Genomic DNA, 23,257 nt, shown 5'->3' on the forward strand with positions numbered 1-23,257 from the left:
CAAAGTAGTTCGTTAAGCTGATTTAAGTGAACTGAAACAATTTCATATGCCATTGATAAAATTTATTATTCCAGACGTTATTCCCATCGTTTTGCTCGATTTCGATTGTATATGCTGAGCAAACGTACTTGTCGTAAAATAGCCAGTCAAGCGGGAGGTAGCATACTAAGAAGAAAATTGTCATAATCATTACGGAAAAATTCTTTCAGCAATCAAGGAGGAAAGAAGCTTCGTGTTCGAATAGTAATTCTTTGTAAAGTTCAAGTCACAGTAACAGTTCTGTTTGCACCTAAAATTTTCTGGTTGTTATTGTAAATGAGAGATTAAGGAAAGTAAATTTGGGGAGTATCGATATATTGTATAATAAAAATTGTAAACGATAAATATCACTACTTTTTAAATCGCGATCATGTTCTCCTTAATACACGAAATTCAGCGTTCGCTCGACTCCATTCTCTTAAGGCGATGCTAGAATATTGCAGTTCCTTTAATCAACGCCTCCGTTTCGTAATTTGTGATACTTTGTATTTTACTAACAATTGACAACAGCAATTATTTTGGCTACTCTTCTAACGATCAATACTTCGTAGTAAATACTTCAATTCAAGTGATTGTTGTATTTCCGTTGGAAAAAAGAAATCGGAATAGTTTAACCGCTACCATTTTAGTTTTTACTATAATGAAAATGATAACTGCGATATATTCGAATATTAAAACCATACGCGTTGCAACAGAACCGATTCATTGACGCTCGTACGAATTTACGGAGCAACGAAACAATTTCTCGTTCAAAACTACCGACCGATTTGATTTCTTTTTCCAACAAGGATTCGAATCGAGCCTCGCGAGTCTCGACTTTAAACGTTTCTTTTCGTTGTCGGTGTACGGTGTGCGATTGACCCTCTACAATATCTCGCGGAACGAATCGGACTTTTTATTTCGCATTCGGAGTAAAATTCTCGCGCATCGAATGAACGCGCAATGCAACGGTGGTGCATCGCAACAAGGCTCACACGGTCATCATCACTTGCCGCGCCAATAACAATAACGAGCTAACAAAAGCGACGTACAATCGTCGCGAGTAACTTCTGGCGAATGTTCATCGCCGTATTTACGTGGTTCCCCGTTTCGACGCGGTAATACAGCCCCTGCTCTCCTCCTGAAAATATACCGCTGCGCGACACAATGGAAAAGGGTTCAGCTGAACGTACCTTCGAGGCGACGAGGTTAAAGGTACACCATTTTGGTTCCATCTTGTTACAGCCTGTCGCGTTATCGACACGGTCGACGAGTTGGCCGCGATGGCATCGCGGCAAATTAAATTCGGTCTCTCCTCTCCGCTGTACCTAAGACGGTTCGAATAAAGTGCAGTCGTAACGAAACTTCGCCGCTCTTTGAAAGTGACAGACGACTCGTGGATAAGTTCCTGCCGCGATACTTTTCCACTTCCTTTCTTCTATTCTTTCCTCGGTAAACTTCTTCGAGAAACGCGCGTCAAAACAGGCCATCATATTGCCGCGGGACGTCTTCTTTAGGGAGGTATTGTTAAGTTTTCGGTGACGAAGACCCTGTTCAAGGAATTCAGCAGTTCCTCGTTTTCCCTGCGCACTGAAATCATCCGAAATATACGTATAATACGTAAAAATATCAGCAATATATTCACATAGATATATATACTAATAACATTTTTATTGCAAATTCCGACTTTTTACTGAATACTCCCATAAAATTCTTTAACACTGAAAGTAACAATATACATCTCTACCAGGAATCGATACTGTTGTGACTTATTGTACCATTTCAATTATTCATATTCCAAACAATGTACTCAGCATAATGTTCGAGCACGTATATTCAGGGGAAATGCATGAAGTCTAAACATGAAACGCGAGTACAACGAGAAAATATATTACAATTGATTGATAGAAAAACAATTCGATTCTTAGAGAACCGGTTCAGTGAAATGTACTTTGAGGTAACAATTTACTTCTGGCACGATGCTCGGCGAGTTCTCTGGAGCCCGTGGGCGGACTTAAAAATGTGCTGTGGGTTAAAGTAACCACCACTACGAGAACCGAGGCCGCCAAAAGGAACAGGAACGTTCCCAGGACGATCATAGCAATCCTTCGATGACGCCTCGCCTGCTCTAAGTTCGCCACGTTCTCCACTATTTTCTGCGCTTCCTTGGTCTCCACCTTCGACGGCCGAGCGGAGTCCTTTCTACGGGTCGAGCCCGCGTTCCGTGGTTTCGTTCTTCTACTTGTACTACCCCTTCTGCCATTGCCTGCAGATTGTTTTCGTCTCATTTACATATACATATCGTGTCGTTCCCTAACATTCTCAAAACGATCATCGCGTATTCTAACCGTACTTCAAGTCACGGAACCAATGCTTTAAGTCGTACTTGACACGCTCTCGTTTTAAAGAGTCTCGAAACTTTATGAACTCGAATATCTACCTCAAAACTATTAACAAAGTTAGCAAGATCCCAAACATACCATACGTCGTTCCAGTGTCGTTTATAGAGTCCGTTCGAACGCGAACAAAATCGAAACTACCACGCACGAGGTGCAACGGCGAGGAAGCAATCATTCCTTCGAAATTGTTCGCTTACGCGAAAGGCGGCACGGATTTAACCAGGGTGCGCGGCTAATCGGTGAACCCGAAATCGTGATTGCGTCGCTAGACACGAGCCGGCAACACAGACTGTGCGTTTCTCATCGATCGAAAAGTCCGATGACCCAATTGTCTCCTACCTAGCGGTGTCAGCCTGCTGCAGCTGTTTGTTCTGGAACGGCTGGATTGCACGCTGGAACGCCGGCTGGACCGTTGATCCGTTTCGGAATTCTGCCTGGCCTGCTTCGAGCCGCCGATTTTCCCGTGGACGATGGCGTTCAGTCGCGCCTCGTCGGGGCTAGGCAGGTAGAGAGCAGAACGATCGTCCGATTGGAACATAGTCGCGTCGTGATGCGGCTGGGAAAACGACGCGCGATCCTCCGACGGATGCGACCCGTAGCAATCGTTCGATCGATGGCAGTAATCCGGGGATGGTTCGTGAGAGATCTCGAAAGACGCGTCGTCCATGTAGAAGATTATTCGCTCGGACGACGAGCCTGACAGTCGACGATTTGTACCGTTTTCCTGAGCGGACTTCATCGCTTGGCTCGACATGTTACAGGGACCGTTTCACTGAGGACTTTCGTATACCTTGTATCTGTTGATATCAGTTTCGTACGATTTTATTGGCGATGTTTATGCTGTTTGCGAAAGTTATTCAAATCAATTTATTGTTAGTCTTCTAATGCGGTTGATTTAAGGAGATGAGTAATCTTCACTGAACAAAACCATTATCGGTTTAGCAGAGGAGAGTGACTCTTTGGAGTAGTATCATCGAAGTGAACTCTGACTTTACAGTGATTAAAATTTAACTTGCTGTTTCTCATTGTGTTGAGTGTTAATAAAGAGTCACGTATATACTTGAGAATTGAGTATTTAATAAACAATACGAGAGAGCGAAGCGAGAGAGCTCGGCACGCAACGCTGGTGTCAGAAGTGGGATGCTCACAAGACCTCTCTGTTCGTAGAAGATACTTTTGCTCTGTGAGATGTTTCTGAATCTGCAGCGTTCAATTGAGGAGTAATTCAAAGAGCGAGAAGAAAGAGAGCTTAGTCGGAGGAAGAACTCGGTGACAGGAAAAAGAGGTCGCTTGCGAGGGTAGAAAAGTCGTCGTCGACGGATGGATTTCTGACGTCCGAGGAGATTCAAATGCGTCTTCTGTCTTGGATTTCATCACCAAGACAAATTTCTGGCTTCGTGTGCTGGGACATCTTCCGCTCCGATGCAAATGTAATCCCCGCGTAATTAATTTAAGAGATCTCGGTACCATTTGCGTAAAACAGAGAAAGAATTTAATAAAAATATATGTCTAAGTTACACAGAAGTACATGAAAAGTATGGGAAGATATTTATTGAGGAGTGATATCATTTACCAAATGATACAACTCCATTTTTTTGTGAATAAAGAATAGAACAGCGGTGGCGAACCTATGGCACGCGTGCCACAGGTGGCACGTATGAAAATCTTTCTGGCACGTTATCGATTTTCAAATTGCATTATAAGAAATTGACGAAACAGTTTGAGAACCCCTGGCTTTAAAGGTCCTGTGGAACTGCAATCAAGAAGTAACAGCTAAAGATAGAAAAGTTAGAGAAACGAAGTTTTAACGAAATAAAATAGTTGAGTCCGAAGAATAGTTATTTGGATATCTCAGCAAAGTGGTCAAACGAAGATAGAAATGACGCAAAGTTCGCTGGAAGTTGCAGAAGACTAATCAGGAAGTTCCGACTTTAATCTTAATTATTCCCATTATCATTTGTCGGATATTTTAGAAGAAGAGAGGAGCTCACCGTAAAAATCTCACTCGGACAGCTGCATTAATATCCATGAATGTCATACGTACAGTGATAAATGAATTGTCCGGTCGTTTGTAAAGAATGTGCACAGGCGAAAAAGGAGGGTCGTTACTTCGAACAGTTTTTAACGATTTTCGTGCAGTAATAAATTTAAATATCAGAGAAAAGATAAGAGAATTAGTCTTTGCTTTAATTTCATTAGTATAGAAATTAGTATTATTAAGCACATTTTTATAGTACGCACTGCGATGTCATAGGGAAAAGTGTCATGCACAGTTTATGCACTATCCGCGGCGGGGGTTGCAGTCTAAGACAAGGGTGAGCAATTGTTTCAGCTCTTTCGCGGTACACCAGAAACCGTTTACATTTCCATTTATTAATTCCAAATGAATTTCATTAGGGTCGTCGACGAAAGTGCTTCGGTACCGTTCCCTTAGAAGTCTCTGCAGCACGACAGAGCCTTATTTATTTCACTACAGCGGTACAATTTATTTTTGTTACAGCCTATTTTTATCGTACTTGTCTTGTATAATAAAATAAAAAGGATATCTTTGTTATATTAAAATGTACGCGACAGTGCGAGTATAAAAAAAGAGAACTATTATATAGGAATTAGCGTGGTTAATTATAGACGAAAAATATAGTACAGTATCGTATTTTAAGTGCAAATTCACACCGTGCAAGTGTTCAGCTTAGGAAGCGATAACAGTGACTGTTATTAATTACTCACGGTCTACACTGACGCACTGCAGAGCCCAGACACGCTATACCAATAAACTGCCTAGGAAGTTAACCATTTGCATAGCGAAAATTTGTGTATCACGCGTGAAAATTAATCGGTGCTTATAATCCAGTCGTGGTTCACTTTAATTCGAGCAATTTATTTTCCAAATATCGGAATGATATACTCTCGAAAATAGTTGAACCATCCATCGAGATGTTCGCGAGTGCATTACGCGTTTTAACACATTTGTTCGACATCCACACCGTTTTTAGAAAGCAATCGCGAAAGCCATCAGGATCTGTACATTTAACAAAACTTCTCTTCCACACACACTGCTGTATCAGATTTTTTTCACGCTTTCCCCAAGCAACCCACAAACACTTTGCCTATGTTTTTGCTTCCATAACACTCCGTTTAAGAAATAATTCCGCTAAAATATAGCAGCTAGGACCAACTCCGCGACACGAGCATCTTAGCCCTCGCAGAGGACGCGAACTTTTGCGAACCGCCGCGGTCCACGGATAGAACGCTTCAGGTTGTCGCAAGGAGAGGAAGAAAGTCCGTTTTAAACGGCGACTTGAAAGAAGAGGAACAAAAGTATAACTAAGGACAGCTAAATACGTCGTATCTATACAGTGGACGTCACCCTTGAGTTTATTGCGACGTGTATTTTTAGCGGTGGTTCTAGTAAGCCACCTATCCGCCTTCCATGTCTCTTTCCTCCCCACGACCCTTCTGTTGCATACGCTTACGTCTCTGCCCGTGCCTGTTACTCGCTCGCACGCGTATAGGTAGCACCAGGCATGTCGATAAACATACTCGGACAAATATTTAGAAAATCCACGGCTATCGGAGCTAGTTTGAATTATTTGAATATTCCCGCGATAAACGGGGAAATCTCGAAGGACTACGGGCCTATTTTTCCGTATGACGACAATCTGGTCTGCTGCTCGAACAGAAATATCTATCGAGAAGTAAAATGATCGTGTATATTGGTATCTTAAGTCCTTCAGAGACATTGATCATACTTAAACTTCTTTCGATTATTCGAAAGATGTGGTTAATATTTGATAAGTTTCTCTTTAGGAGAAATTGTATATGTACAGATATGTGTCGCTGTGCGTGATCATATCAATCGATTTTATCGTTTATTGGGTCCGTAATGACTAATTCTTAGACGAAGCGATAAAAACAATAGAGATTTATAATTTTCACAGAGTCATGTCTGTTTGATTATTGAATTACGGTGAGCATGCTTACGGAACGTTAAGAATCACTCTCGCGTTAGAGTCGACTGGTAAATTTCTGCTCGTTCGTTCGGTAGAGAATGCGCAAGAGAACGTTTTTCCACGAACCAGCATTGTTTTTCTGTCAATCACAATGGATAATGGTTTAACCAAATTTATTTTTAAAAGCATTCGAAGTGAAACGAGATAATATTTTGCAGAACCGTTATTGCACCCCGTGATTTTGTAATTATGAATAATTTTCACATAAGATCTTAAATTTGATTCATTATTATAACGATCTGAAGTATATCTCCTTCTTATTTTTATGGAGGACCATTAAGTCTCTCGATGATATTTCATTCATCCGAGGAGAACCCAAGACACCCACTGAAAATTAGCTGACATTGGGAACGCGTGCCCAGAGAAAGACTCCGAAATTCCTCCCCAGTTAGTATATTGCTCTGTCATTCCTCTTATTGTGGAGCGTCAGATATTGATAATCGATAGTACTCGTGTACTCGTTACCAATATTAGCGTATACCAGCTCTCGCTGTTGTAAGGACATTCGCATAATAACGTCAACGGTGTTCCTGAAACGGGGACAACGGAGCGACAAGCGTAACAGGTGATATAACCGCATGAAATGCAACCGGAAATGCACTGTCTCTACCCTTCCTACCACCGCGTAGGGCTACCTATTTGCTTTATAATAACATAGAATCAAACGAGGCGATACTTTCCCCAAAATCTCTGAGGGTGGATCTGAAATAAAATTTCAATTATTTCGTACAGCCAATTTTTTAGGACAATTTTCTTTTTTACATTGTAGTCATTCTAATAAGACTGAATACGAAAGATATTTTATGTTATACTTCACTGAAAGAAATTTGAAACCAATGAACGAAAGAGTGAAAAGACGTGTAGAGCCATGAGATGTAACAAAGTACCTATGCGATGGTATATGAGAGAACGCGGTCCTGCTGCGAGTATCTGTGCGTCATGGAAGTCTCCATTGCGTGAAATGTATACAGTTGAAGCTTTAATGATCCTGTCGATAGAAATAAAAGGAACGATGAATTTAACGCAGGGATTAAATTTCCCAAAAATTCCCAATCATCGTTTCAGCAGTCTTAAGTTTACGTGGAAAGAAGTAGGGCTTGGAAATTTTTATAATTACTTTTAGCTACCATTTTTTTCAAAGATTTTTGGAGCAACGTGGTCTATTTGTATTTCTTTTGTAGAAAGCAATTTTAGTAACTTTTATAAAATAATATTAGATTTTAATTATAAAATTCTGAAAAAAGTTTTGTGATCGATTCTTTCCCTGTTTATTGCGTGCCTTTGCTTTCTACCGTACAAATCGAAACGTGTGTAAACAGTTTTTGCATGATCCTGAAGTTATTGCGACCTCGTTTCGAGGAACTTGTGTCGAGAAACTCATTTCGAACGATGTTCGAAAAAATTTACATGCCTCTCTTAATATTCTTCTGTTGTTTTGTACACAACATTTTTAACGAAAAATTCTTCGATGTAATTTGATGAGTCAATGTTACTTTAGTTGCATCCGAATTTCTATATTTATAAAAGTATAGTCCATGACGCCATGAGGTTTTAAAAATAGCCGAATAGAATTGGACCTGCTTTATTGGAAAAAATTACTCGAACGTATCGCAATGCACTTTATTGAGGAAAAAAAAAATGAAAATCCTATTTTTTCCCTGCCAAGCGGCTGACCATCGGTTTCTCTTCGTTTTCAAACGTCAAGTATCAAGCGGCGACACCATTGTTCCTCTCGATTACACTGATTCACCCGGGTTTATTTTACGAAACTGATCTGACCTCGAAAAGAAGCGACCATGACCGTTTGATACGTGCGATCTGTTCTTCACTTATTTCCTTAAATTTGTCGATGGATGATACATCTTTAAAGACTTTTATTTTTAAAGCTTAGCTTTGGCTGGTGGAACCGCTTCGATCATTCCAGTTCTCCGAACGAGTTGGGTCAAGCTGGGACGCGCATAGATTTCGTTGCGATCGTTACAGCGGTGGTTGAATGAAAATCCATTTTTTATACCAAAAAACAATCACTCTCGGGGCAACAAAATAAACGAAACAAGAAATGGAATATCAAAAAAAGTATTACAGTAACTTCAGCAATTAAAGACATCGAGAATATTCAGAGATTAGGAACATCCCCAAATCTGATCGCAATAAAAGCAAACGCCTCGTTAAGAGTGCGATATCCATGGGCGGTGATATTTCTAACACGAAAACTTGAAGAAGAAAGATGGCAGACACAATAAAAACGTCAGCCTCTGGATTGGGCTATTCTTAAGATTTCATTCAAGACATGATTGCGCTTTCTGCGAAGCTGTAAATCCCTGTCGGGTTTCACATCGCTGGTGCACGATGTGCGTCAACGGTTGGACCATTTGGGAAAACAAAGTAGCAGCTGGACGCGCTTGTTCTCTGCGATTCGATTCGGCGACCTGACCTAAACGTTCGCTTAGGCCGCGGGAATGGCGCGCGATCCGGGTTATACGCGTTCTTTTAACGTCAAAAATCGAACGACCAAGGGATCAGACGGACTTGACCCGATTCAAGGAGAGTGCATAATGATGTAAACGTGTCGCGAAAATATGTCGAACCGTGGCGCGAACGATTTTGCAGGTGGAACGCCCCAATCGATTTCGAAGGTAAGCAAATCGAGCTTCGCCGCTGTTTCCGTTTCGTACTTGACACGTTTATCGCGCGATACTTCTTTCTCTTTCAAATAACGAGATAAGAAACATTTGGACGAGAGAATAGATGTTGCTATTTGATAGATTTGTTTAAAAATCCGTCATTAATTTGGTGGAGATTCTAAAAAAAATAAAAGTATATTATCTTGAACATTTATTCCAGCAAAAACTAATTTTAATCAATAGCTCACGGTTAATGCGACGTTTAATTAGAGTAGAGCCATTGTATGCGAAAGATGATGCATGGGCTGTGGGAATAAAGAGCTAGTTTGGGGGTGCCCTCGTCGAGGGCTATGGACGCTTGAAATCACCCCAAGAATCAACCCCTTACTAAGCTATGACGTCAGAATTCCCGAATATACGTAGTGTCCCAAATACTTTAGCTGCAACGCTTAAACCAGGTAGCTGTGATCGACGAGTATACTCGTCATCGCTTGATTTTCGCGATACGTATATGTTGATCGATTTTTGATAACACATCGTCATTTAATTAAACACAGGGAAAACGGAATATTTCGTCTGTTCTCGCCTTGTAATATTTTTAAGCAATTTCATTGATTCCTTGAAGATCGAAGTGTCTGAAATATATCTCTGCTTCGCTGCAGCAATGATGCCTCCCACGATATTATTGAATTACTGCTATAGAACGAGCAGCCTTTAGAACTCCTGGTATTAAATAACTTTCGCTCCAATTGAATATCTCATTTAACAATCTCGACTCGATATTCTTCGAAAATTATTTAAATTAAATAACATTCGTTCGCTTCTACCATTATCGCGACGAACCATCGAGATCCTAAACGCATTCACACCGAAGCTTATTTGCGAGGCAAAGCAAACACAACGAAAGGAGAACACGAGTGTACGTGCAATTTTATACACGCCTCGAACTCTAATTAATTACCAGTTACCTCTCGATGACACCGATCGTTCATCGCGTAAAAGTCGTCGAGCGATCTAGTCCGAGTATCACTGAGACGCGTCTAGTAGCGCAACTTATCGTCGACAAACAATCTATTCTGGACATATCCGACGAGCCTGACGTACCAGTCAATTGTAAATAGAAAACCTTCGACAAACTACACGTGACTATAAGAAACTTTCGTCGATCAAAAATAGAACATCGGCGTAAACGAAGCCGTTCATCGGAGAGCGGGCACTCGGAGCACTTGGTAGCCACCACTGTTCCGAGCGGTGCTCCGACATCGACGCAGCTGGTCACGTCGTACGCGAAACTCCTACGATCGTTTCCGGTGGTGAGCGTGCCGGCTCGCGGAAAGTTCGAGCGGTAAACAGCGAAATGAAATCTTCGCGGTGGTTCCTCCGCGGAAATCCGACGACCGACTGGAGGATTCGCAGACGTGCGCCTTTAATTTAGAGGCGCGGAGCGCCCTCGAGCACTCACACCGCATATGCCCGTTTCTGTCTATCACGTACGTGTGCACGCCGCTCTCTGTGTACGTGTATATTCTTGGTACAGAAAACCGACGCGAAAGTGGTTTTTCGCGCTGGATACCATCCCAGAAGTGCTACCGACCGCTGCACAACCCCGCTGGTTAATTGGCGAACAGTTGTCACGCCGCGTTCTCCGAGGACAGTTGAAAAATACCCGAAGTGGCCTCTGCCGGGGGTGCAGCCCCCTTTTAGCCGGTGCGCGGCTCGATTTTATCTGTTTCCCGTCATTTTTCGAAACAACATCATTTCTCGTCATACGTGTGGTGTACTGTGCGCCATTTGTACGCGCAATGCGAGGGTTTAATGTGAAGAAAAGAATTGGGGGTGCACGAGATGTAAATGGGGATTCGCGAGACTGAATTTTATTTGTGTACGTTAATATATATTTTTAAATGAATCAGTACTCGATAATAATGAAGTAGGATCCGCAGTTTTAATGAATGTTAGATTGTAATTCTGTTCGAAAAGGTGTATCCGCGATCGTGTACAATTGCAGAAAAGGAATCGCTTAATTATTGAGAGAATAACGATGTACACGATGATACAGGAGAGGACGTTTCTTTTTTCTCTTTGGGGGCCTCTGTTCTAGCGATATTATTTTCTTAATTTTAACGAATAATTGCGTTCGTGCTTTGAATACAGCTAGATATAATTAGACGGCGAATAAATTGGGATTGTGTATGTTTCTCAGAAGGGGAACAAGGTATTGATACGGTGAAACATTAACACGCCATGATTGCAACCGGAGGTACCATCTCTCGGGGTCGCTTGCATATTTTATCGTTAATTCAAAGAATTTTCTCTGGAGGCCTGTCCTAAATATCCTAGATTCTAAACTATCCGAAGGTATAGGACTAAGACTCGAATATTCCTTACAGCAGGGATTCTCAACCCTTTTTCCGGCGCTGGCGCATTCGAGGTTGCAGAAAATAGTGGCGGGTGCAATCGGATTGCAACAACCGCACGCGGTTACAACTAATACCATATAATACTAATGCAACAAAGACACCCATTTCCATTATTTCAACACTTTGCCACGGGCACAAGATTGAAAACCTTTTACGGCATAAGTAAATGTTATACACGTGGATGATGCGTTGTATGTCAAGCATTTCACGCATCGACGTATAAAATTTTCGAAATTGTAAGCATAAACGTGTGCGTTTTGTCACTGAACAGTATCGATTCCTTTTGATAAATAACAAACGTTTCACTCACCCATATCGTCGATGATTGGCGCCATCCTAAGCGTGACTCCGACTAATAGCAAAGACATCGTGAGAAGGAGGCAAGCGGTCGCGACGATCGTCCAACGCGCGCGTGGTGGAAGTTCTTCAGGATCGACGAGTTCTTCTTGGGGGCCAGCGTTGTTTGCCTTGCGTTTCCGTTTTCTCTTTCTGCGTGGCCGATGATACTTCTCCCGAGGTGCCTCGATCTTCGGGGTACAGCTCAATATTTCCTCCTCTTCTAACTCGTCCGCCTTCAACGCCACGTAATCGTCGTCGTCGTAGTGGATCTGCCTGTAAGAGGAACATTATTTTCACGTTTTGCTATCTCGCGAAATCGCAATTTAAAGTGTCTAAGACTATTCAGTAAATTACTTCCTTAATTTATTACACCAAAACATTGTTTCTCAAGTCCAATTAATAACCAGTTCGCGCGCCTATCTTCCATAGAATGTTTAGTGGGTGTGCTCGCTGAAGAGTGAAACTAACGCGAGTTCTTCTCAAGGATTGCATTTACCAGTGTATACGTGTGCGTTTCTAAACACGATATATTCTCGAAAGCGTTTATTTCGCAGGCAGACACGCGAATCACTGTATAATCTAACGTAAATTACGTCCCTAAGGTGATCTGGTTCTCTTCCTTTCCTCTACTTTGTTACCCTCTTCACTGAAGTTAGATGAGACATAAGGAGGGCAGATTCTAAAGTCTCGTTCAGATCAGCCAGGTGACACGAATTCAAGTTACTTGACTAGTCTGAACGGGGCTTTAACCTCAAAGCATTCTAAGCACTCTTCTTCTGCATCGCTACCTCGAAACACAGTCTCTTGTTATATACAATGTACAAGGGTAATTCAGCTGAAGTAGGTTACCTAAATATCTCTATTGTTTTTGGTCAGATAAGAAATATTCGACTACTATATATCTGTGACTGGTTTAGAAGGAGAAACATTGTGGAACAATCTTTTCTTCCAACTTCTTATCAGATAACTAATATTATTTTCAAAAAACATCCTCTTTTCTACTTTAATTAGAATCATCAGATGATTACTTAGAAGACCATAAAGGTAATCAAATTTAAAAATAATATCAGAATAACTAGTGCACTCGCTGTTTACTACATCGTTTTTTCACATTAATTTCTATAATAAATTTTTGAAGAAACCTTCAATTCCGTGCCTCTAACCTTTTTCCAAGAAAGTCTAGATCAAATTAATTTCTATACAACCCTGCGTACCGGTTTCATGAATATTTTGAAAACGATTGTCGCGGAAGCGACGGCGAAGCAAATGCAATTATTTCCAGCTGACAGTTCGAATCGCTGTCAACCCGAGTTTCATTATACTCCCGAATACGCTGTATTCATCAGCCGGTTCTGGTATTGGATGAACGTGTAATGAAGGAACCAGGATCTACGCACCGAAATGACCCAGTTTCACCGTGTATTCCGTTTATAGGAAAATCGAATTTCTTTCTTCGCGAACACGCTTACAAATGTCTGATCGTCATGGCACGAGGCTGCAAGATGGGTTCGAAGTAGACGGAAATAAACAGCAAAGTAACGTAGAATGCAATAACGTTTAACGGAGCTTTTAACTCAATTTCTCAACACGTATCTTCGATTAAAAAATTGACAAATATTTACTGCTCGAGACGCGATTTTGTTTTCGTCCAGTCACGACCTTATTTTCGTCCCATCCAAGATTTCTAAGACTTGTTCGCAGACAGACACGTCTTTCCTCGTCGATTCGCTTGCCACACTCGGAAATCAAACTTTTTGCGGTCTATTCGGACGAAAACAATGGAGAACCATCGTCGTCGATGGATTCGGCCATTGCTTTAAACGAGCTTCTAGAAATCGTGGCATCTGGTCAATAAGTCTGTCTTGCAATAAGAGGGATTCGACCCCATTCGTTGTGTCACAGCGTCGACCGTTTAGCTGGCGAAGAAATGAAACGAAGCTACTACGATTCTTAGTGGACTGTGTTTTATTGATTGTACGTATGTATATATCTAAGTTCCTATCGAAGTTCCTATATAACCGACGATTGCTTGTGAAAATGTGCGTTTAATGCTAGAGATTGCGAAGAATCGCGTCGCGACGAGGTTGGATGCTGCAACGAAAGGTCGTTGGCCGATTTCAAATCGAACCATCGTAGTTCATAGTTAAAAGTCAACTGTACTCACAATTGAGCCGCACTTTGAGGAAAGTAGGAGGCACTTCGGTGCAACTGCGGATATTCGCAGGAATCGCTGAGCGTATCTCGAGTCCTCTCGAAGTTTATCAATGCGAGGTCTTGGTCACCGTCCATTCCAAATAGTTCTAAGCGCGAATCAAGACCAGTTTGAACGTCCTGAACTATACCGTGGAGGATGTTCGGGCTCTTCGAGTGTTTACGCTTCTTCCTTGGACGTCGCGGACTTTCTGACGCTCTTCGTCTCGCTTTACCTAGAACCAACAAATTCATCCTTCTGAAAATCGAATACTGCTACTTAAACAATTTATTAAGGAAGAAAAAACGCGAGAGATTAGATAAATGTGATTTTGTTACGTAATAAATAATAGAAAATCAAATATAGGGTAGAGGCGATAAGAATATCTTAAAGATGACGTCGATACATTTTCATACAGAAAAGTACGGAATACATAAATAACGGAATAAAGTGCATATATTCCAGATATGAAAGATATATTTCTCCCTGGGTAAAGTGTCACAGCGTAGTCAGTTCCAACACTTTTGCTGCCTCAGCACGAACGGAAATGAACAACCCTCGTGCATTGCGTGACCAGTCGCTGATAGATAAGCTCGCAACTTCGAGCCCCGATGAGAGATACCGTACAACCATAAACTTGAAATTTTCCGCCAACTTCCTCATTTTCAACTGTTCGCAAAGTATACTGATTAAACTTGGCGATTAATTAAAACCGCGGAAGGATATTATATTTAACGGTGCTGTCGTCGAAGAGAAAGATTGGCGAAGAAGTTCGTTAATCACGCGAGAACTTTTGTTCGCGTACATATCGACGAGTATCACGATATCGAATGTTTGTTCGTTCAACGCGAATCGATCAGAACGCTCGAACGAGCGACGCGACTTGCACGAATCAGCGTGCAAACTAATGAAGTCGTTCGAATTGAAATCGCTCGGACGAAAGTGATTTGAAATCGTTTTACCAATACAAACTTATTATTCGCTTGATTTTCTATCTCAAAGTCTAAATAACTAAATTTCCACTCTCGTTATGCTTAATCAAATTGTTCGAAATCAGCTGCTTTAAATCAAAGCAGTTTGAAATCGTTTCACCGATCCAAAACTTGTTATTTTATTCAATTTAAAGTATCCTTTGAGATTCCAAGCGGGCTGAAATTTCTTTCATCCGGACTTCTCGACTTGAAATATATATTTCTAACGATGTGAACTGTGCTGCACAAGTATGAATTTCAAGCAAACTGACACGAGTACGTGCTGCGAGCGAAGAGTGATTATACCCCGGAAGAAAGCCAGATTAATTAAAGATACTTGTGTTCAGGTCATCTCAGTAACTTGAACGATCTTTATCGTTTGTAAATTTTTAAAAATTCTAACTATCGAGAAGAAATATTCATACCAGAATAATTCATGTTTGATTCGTCAGGAAAATTGATTCCAAAGATCCGTTGGGTACGCGTGCACTAATAGTAGGAGCCTGCTAAGAGTGCGACGTGTAAAGAAAATCCTATATGCATATTTACCCACGTGTTTGCATACAGGCACATGGACAATGGGCTCTTGCCAGTACTGCACGCGTACTTGACAATTTACGAATGCTTTTTTTTCTGAGAAACAGAGTCTCGAGCGCAATTCAGGATCATTCTTCGCAAGCTTCCTCAGAAGTGGCTAAGCGTACTGCACATCAAGATTCTTCTCCTTGATCCTGGGAAATCTTACAAAGAAACGGGATCATACGCGAGTTGGCAATCCCCAGCAGACTTACTTCATCCCTTATCAGTTGTTCGCGTGGATGCCGTATCGAAAGAAAATAATAAACGTGTATCGAAGCATCAGCCAGCTGTCAAAGCATCGATTTCTGATATTCACGCCTTCGTTTAACAGTATCGAACCGGGTGATTGCGTATGATGTCACGACCGCAAACGCCAGACACGCGTGGCACCCTGCGACGTCACGCCCTTCCTTTGCGACGCGCAAACCCTTCGTTACATACGAACGATATCGTGTCAGCTATCGCACGCGTGACATTGAAGTCATATCGCGAAAATGACCGTTTCTATATTTGTATCGTATCAAATATTAAATACTATAAAAATTAATCACGCCTAAAGAAAAGAAAAAGAAAAAAAAAGCACACGCGTAACAGTTAAAATCGCTCACCATTATGAACATTGTGCTGATGGTGTTCGGTGGGATCCCCAATAAACTCGTCGCATGGAGTGGAATCGTGCCTCCTACGATGATGATGGTGGTGATGGTGGTGGTGGTGGCCGTGATGGTGATGACTCTTCCGTCGGTGCTGGTGATTCAGCGAAGAGGAGGCAGTTGAAGTGGAAGTTAGTCTAAGCCGGCGAGGGCTGGCCGGTGCGCTACCGGAACGCTTGTTCAGACCGGAGGACGCTTTAATTGCCTCCACCTTCGTTTCCACCAGAGCAGCGAGGACGGCTTCGAGACGTGCCACCTCCATTCCGCTGCCACCGTCGTCCGTCGAAACAGCTTTGTCAGCGACATCGGAAGTCGACGGAGTCACCGTCATCTCTTCACCACCGGCTGTTACATTACGTTCACCAGCCCCGATGGCGAGCACTTTGTGATAGGATGGGTCGCGGGACTTGTCCAGTGCCCGCTGCTCGAACGGTCACAAAACCGACACGCTCGAGTCCAACTCTCTCCTCTTCTTCTTCCCTCGTTCGTCCACGACGCTGTCCACTGAGAGCTCACGGATAAATCGGGACAACATCAAGCTGATTGGATCGTTCCCTCTTACTCTACGGCTTCGCTTGAAATTTCTTCCACACGGCTAACCGACATGCTGCGACGCGACGCTGTTCACCGTTCAAATTCGTTCTCGTTTACGGTCACTGCTCGATAACCCCCTAATAACGTTCGTTACGTCCCTTCCGTGAAAGCCGTTCGATAGACGTCGTAAGAAAGGGAACGCGGGTTCCGCATATTCGATGCTTCTGATTCCGATAATGATCCGCGGTCGACGAGATTCAACGGAGCGGATGCTAGACTATTAGCGATAACATGGCCTCTACTTGTGCTTCCTTCTTCTTTTTCTTCTCTACCGTATTTACTCGAGTATCTCCAATAAGACGAATAATGTCCGAGTGAACTTTTCCGCTTTAACCGAGCGAATTTTATTTATCTTGTTTAGCTTTATTCTCAGTGCTTTTTTTATCTCCGCAAAATGAAAATTATCTGTATTCCCTTCTACTTCCTTTTACGTATCAACGCCACGCATTTCGTATGTCGTTACACGAACTCGAAGCGCTCCAATTTTTCCACCCCCAACTTAATCTCAGTTTGAGGATCTCTCTTCAATTCTATCCTTAATATTTACCCTCGATTTATCCGATCCGACACGCGCGCATATTATCTGACGACATTTATCAAACAAGTTATACCATTCAAGAAGTTAATCAGTCCACTTTCAACTCGATAAGCGTGTCCCGATGAAATACACACGACTTCTGATTCCATCGTATGCAGCCTCGAGTTAGTCGATCGTTCGTATACTTTCAATTCCACGCGTTCCATCGGTGAACGCGCCTTTAAAACGCGTCTTTGAAGCGATACCATGCACAGTACCAAAGCGTCTTCGTGTCACTTGTTCAGATAACATCGAAGCTTTCTCCACGTGTTCATCTCCTCGCCCTCGAGCGACTGGACGCGAATTAGTACCGTTGCAATCGATTCACAGCCGAACGGATACCAATCCCTCTGCGGCTGTATCGAATCGCCGATTCTCCAACCCCTTCGATCGCCGCTGCATCCTATCCCAACGTCTAGGCACCGCAATCACCGCAAAAAAAAAGCGAGCAGCCACGAGGAGAGCCGCGGATCGAACAGTCCGTCGAACTACGAAGGGTTGACGGCGGTCGCGCGCGTGCCACCCTTTCGAAACGAGAGGAACGCGCCGGCGAAAGTTCCGCGGCGGCTTATTCTCGCGTGGCGAACCTCCCTCGACCCTTCCTGGTTTCTCGCGTATCTAATGACCTCGTTCCTTTGTGAAGCGCGAAACGAAGGCTGGTCGAAACACGTAGCCATGTTAGGCGGCGTTCACTATGGAATACCGGCGGTTATTCGTGTCAAGTGTGTTTTCGAAACTGAGAAGAAGGGGTGAGGACGGCAAGGTGCGGCGGTCGGGGGTGGCTACCACGGCTGTGAATTATCACTTGAAACGCGCCACCAAGATTACCCCGCGGAAACAAGATGATCCCCGTGCACACTCGTTACGCGTTACTCGTTCCACGGTGACATCGTTCAAACGAGTGTCTCGATTCCCTGGCCATTGCATAGATCCAACTAGGTCGACTACTCAGGCGTTTTGTAAATAGTCGCCAGTGCAATTAATGCATTCCTCTTCGCGCACTCGAGATGTATGTTCGAACGCGAGCTCGTGTGGTGTTCCTGTTGGCTGACGTGCGCGTTTAAGGTTCGATCAAGTTTAAAAATATCTTTTTCGTCGGCTGTGATTTAATATCGCACCGTGTCGACGCTGTTCGCTCTGTTTCTTTTTTTTACGCCGATATTAATTCCAATGAATCGTCTCCCGTTTCACCGCGTTCTTTTACTGGCCGCTAACCGTTTTCTGTAACGCGTCGAATTTTAGCAACGCGCTTGCAATCTGTTGATACAGAGTGGATGAAAGGAGCAACTCGTTGCCTGCGAAAGCAGAGCGCGAACAGCCTTTTTCGTTTGACCTATTAAAGTCAGTAAACATCGGTGCGTTTCTCTTTTTTTTTTTTTTTTTATAAAAACCGTTGCGAATGTCGCTTCTGTTCGATGATCGACGAGGTCGTCAGTTGTTCTCGAACGAAATCCTGGGATGAGGAACAAGATATCTTCGATCTTCGAGACGACGAACTTCGAGTAGCCTCACAATTTCCACGCGCTTCCGTCACCTGCGAAACGCTACGGTGAATCACTGAAAATCTCGTCCAGGGTATGTGACATCCCAGACGCAGGCGATCTAATTAAAGGGGAATCGTGACACGTCCCGTAAACAGAATCAGAGCAACGATCCCGTTGAAATCTACCCTTCTCGAGGACGTGCGTAATCTGGACCGGCGGCGTTCGTACGATTTCGTAACGGGTGACTCCTTCAGGGGCTACTCGTGGGGCACTGGCACGGTGACTCCCGGCGGATCCATAGCCGAGGCCAACGGTGGCGTTTCGAACGGACGGAGCACGGCTAGAGCGGGCTCCACGGAGACGAGGGTACGCTTGATATCGCCACGAATTTCCCTACCGTGCAGCAGGCGGCGGAAACGGGACACGGCACGAAACACAAGTCACGACACGTCACCTCGAGCACGTTGCTACTACGGCAGCTCGCACGTAGTTTCGTAGTACGATGTGGCTCGACGCGGTGGCGCGATCTACGCACATCCCCGGCCGAAGGATATGCGTGCGCGAGTGGTAGGCGATCGCTCGAATACTGGGAAGCGTCGTGGAGCGGACAGGGTTGGTAGGCAGGTGGCCGGTCTGGCAGGGATGCGTTCAGCCCTACCCCTTCCTACGCCAACGCCGCGCCGCCACTTCCTCCGGCAGCTGCTCCCTCTCGCTCTGCCACCCTCCGCACCCGAAACGCTACCGGGGACCTCCCTTCTCGCCCGTGGTGCGGTCACCCTTTGCGTATCGCAGCGATGTCGCGTCCCGCGATTTCTCTTCGCGTCTTTCACCCTTGGCTCGCCCCCTCGCAGACCACGGGGGTCGATACACATTGACACGCGGCCGTGAGAACGGCTAGGGGTTGCTCTTCTTCAGGGATTCGCGATGTTTTTAGTTGCAATTTGCTGTTTGAATTGTTGTTTGAATTGCAATTTTGTCGTCAGGTATATTTAGTAGTGGTTAAAGGGTTTTGTTTGAAAGTTGGTTACGAAGGGATGTTTTTGAGAGTGCTACTTGGCTCCTAGAATTTTGTTGTAATGTGTATTTATGGAAATTATGCCTGTTTTTTCTTTTATTTACCGATGTGATGTCATATGCGACGAGTGAGTGTTTAGAAATGATTTTTGATAGAAATGATGATAACACAGCACGCCATCGGTGCAGAGCTGCGGTCGTTTTTTAAAATCTACCACGCGCTGGTCGATTTCACTCAAGATATTTTTCAGCCTGCGAACGCGTCGCTTTCATAGAATTTCCATCGCGTTCGCTGTGGACGAAGATCGTATCTCGCTTTTCAGTATTACTGAAGTTGATCGTTACGATTACTTGCCGCGTTCGCTTCTGTGAGTTCCAGTTTACATAACAATAGCTCGTTCAAGTTTGTATCGTTTTTCTTCTCGAAGAGTACATAAAAAATTGATGAAAGAGAATTAATTTTCGTGCATTTTTATAGATAATTTGGAATCCAGCAAAGTGACAAATTTGTCTACAAACGGGAGCAAGTAACAAAACTGATCGATTTGGGGTACAATAACTGATGCCACATACATTAAGGACACTGAAAGATGGTGTCTAAATTGTTGGAGGAACGATTTCCTTTATGTGCCATGGCGCTAAAGTTCTCAAACATCTATGTAAATGAGGTATTGCTGTTGTACGATAGAACCAAGATGAAAATACGCCCAGACAGAAATGGCGACAGATAGTTCGAAAGTTGATAAGGAGGATAAACTCATACAACGTCTTTCAGTGACTGAGAAATAATCGCACTACTCATTGGTTAAAACAAAAGTGATTTGAAGTTTAGTCAACCATCAAAAGATAGTTGGCTCTCTGTTAATCAAAATTGTTTTATCATGTTGTTGGGAATTTTCTAATTAAAATCAGCTCGATTTGATCAGACTTAATAATTCAACGCATTGCGTGCTATGTCATTCATACATGCATGACTAATGGCTTCTGTGGCTCCGTGCCATTCATATATATCTATATACATATGACGAATAAATCAAGTTATGTTTTATATAAACTTATACTAGAGATTTCTACACGTTAGATTCTATATTGCAAGTTGAAGGAAGTCCTTCTCCCTCGATCGCAGTTGCGTTGCCCAGCCGTCGCCGGCTGCAAAATGGACAAAGACAAACTGGCGTGGTTTGGCCGCCAATTTATCAAGTCTACTGATCGCATATGTACGATGTAATTGCGCCAAGTCGGTCCCAAGGTTCGCGCTGTCGTCAGGAAATTTCTCCCCCACAGTTCTATTTTTTACCATTAACTTCTTCAGCTTTCTCATGCGACCAACTTGAATACAACGGCGTTGTGCGAACAAATTCCCTCCCTTCCACGATTTCCTACAACACCAAACCTTTAAACAGCCATATCTTCCCACTTTTCAATCAGACCTTCGCTTTATCGCGTCACGTTCTAAAATTTCTGCGATACGAATGAAACTACAGAAGAGACGTAAACTCATAGAACATAAACACGAGGATCGCAGAGGAGTTCCGCCCTGGCGTTTTAACGGGGAGCAAATATAGCACAGTTATAGGCCTGCCAGTAATAATTATTGCAATACGACCTTGCGAAACCTGTATTCTTTTCAGAGCTAAGGCAAACATACTTGACCGTGCACGCTCACGTGCTTCGCGAAAGAAGAAATGGCCTACGGCAACCTATCCACAGTTTATATAGGACGGGTCGAAGCTAAGGGTTTAATTTCGAAACATGACAGAGGCGTGCGATGGAACGCATGCGCCGCTGTCCTGATTTTCTGAATACCATTCGCCACTGCAGACAACCGGCAGGTTTATTTCTCGAAGACTATCTTCGAATATCCGACAATGTCAGATCGGAAAGTATCCTGACTTTGATTAGTTGCTTCGTCGAGGGTACTGGTTTTTTCCAGCGAGCTTCGAAACGAATCACCCAAGCTGCGAACGGGTGGGTTCGTACAGGGTGAGCTTTCGATCAGGAAAGAAACGAGGTACGTCGTGTAAGATTATTGGAAATTTTCTGTGTCATGCTGGACCATATCGAGAGAAAGAGGCAGAGTAGAATAATTTGCATGATAGCAATAAGCAGTCGTTTGTTCTTGGAATGTCATTCGTAGATGTTGAAGAACAGAGGCTCGAGGGTGTAGAAGTTAAGAGAGATCTATTGTAGCATGATTCATCGAATTCAAAAATAAATTGTTAACGGTACTTTTTGATTATTTTCGAGAAATCAGATCGCAGAACTGCGTGGCGCGAGCATTTTATACACGATATAGAGGCAACGCAGCGAAGCAATCGGTACGGCGCAATCGTTAAACAAGAGAGATGAAAATTCTCCGTCGAATTTACGATGCGATGCCTACGTCGCCGGCTAAAAAAAGCGGCCAAATAATTTTATTGATCGACTTGTAGCTTCTTGGATGCCGCCATTAAAAGTTCGTTTCAGTAACTCGTCATTTTTTATGAGAATGGCGACGCTGGTTGATTTGTGACACAATTTGTCGAATATTCTCACTATTTTACTATTCTATTTCTAAAATCGTACAATACATATTTGAAAGGTTACTCAGTGCAATTTTGCATCATTTAGGGTGGAAACTAGGGATGAATCCTCAGCAGCTACGAATTCTACGTCCTATAATAATATATATTCCCAATTTCATGCAAACTAATGCCATCCCTTTTATTAAATTAACCTTTGGTCTTAATCTGCAGAGGAATTTTTCGACATCCAGAAATGTCATTTCGAGACTTCCCTTAAAGCTCGAGGTCTCCAGCGAACGCTGGATTCGTTCATGCGTTAAAATGTCCCTGATGAAAATCTTACGGTTCAGTGGTTAGAGCAACCCAAAGAACACTGCATCGCAAAATTTGTTTATCCAGTACGCCAACACTGATGCTTTAAAATCAGACAACTCGCTATCGCATAACTTCAAAAGAACAAACAGCTCGAGTTATTATTCGGGATCGGTGTCGTGCAATAATTATTAAACGTCAAAAAAAGAGGAGAAAGAAGAACGCCGCTTTTCGAGTAGGGCTACAGCACAATGGTTATTGAATGTCATAAAGGGGAAAAGCAAAGAAAATTGACAGCGCTTTTGAAATAGGTCTCTCGGTGCTGTGAAAGGAATCAATATATATAGCTATCCCTTCTGCTGTACAGATATTTCACCCTTTCTCTCGCGCCACAAAGGATACCTTCTAAAAAAAAAAACCTTAAACGAAATCCCTCGATTGTTACTCCTTAAACTTTATACGTTTACAGACGCTTACACGAACCGTTCACTTCTGACGTTACACTTTCCCTATTCAATTTCAAGATTAAAAATAAAACTTACGAAACGAGAACTTTTCGAATTATATT

At 42.9% G+C, this 23,257-nt stretch overlaps 1 protein-coding gene across 1 annotated transcript; it reads right to left on the bottom strand.

Annotated features, from left to right (window-relative positions):
- Positions 1-867: 867 nt before the first annotated feature.
- On the bottom strand, positions 868-16,784 carry LOC143428015 (uncharacterized). The gene is made up of 6 exons (XM_076902581.1): positions 16,160-16,784; positions 13,975-14,236; positions 11,782-12,083; positions 1,988-2,284; positions 1,212-1,608; positions 868-1,159 (listed from the first exon to the last, which is right to left on the bottom strand). The coding sequence occupies exons 1-5, from the start codon at positions 16,533-16,535 to the stop codon at positions 1,532-1,534; spliced, it is 1,314 nt and encodes a 437-aa protein (XP_076758696.1). The 5' UTR covers positions 16,536-16,784; the 3' UTR covers positions 868-1,159; positions 1,212-1,531.
- Positions 16,785-23,257: the final 6,473 nt, after the last annotated feature.

Source organism: Xylocopa sonorina, chromosome 10 (assembly GCF_050948175.1).
Source record: "Xylocopa sonorina isolate GNS202 chromosome 10, iyXylSono1_principal, whole genome shotgun sequence".
Taxonomy (NCBI): domain Eukaryota; kingdom Metazoa; phylum Arthropoda; class Insecta; order Hymenoptera; family Apidae; genus Xylocopa; species Xylocopa sonorina.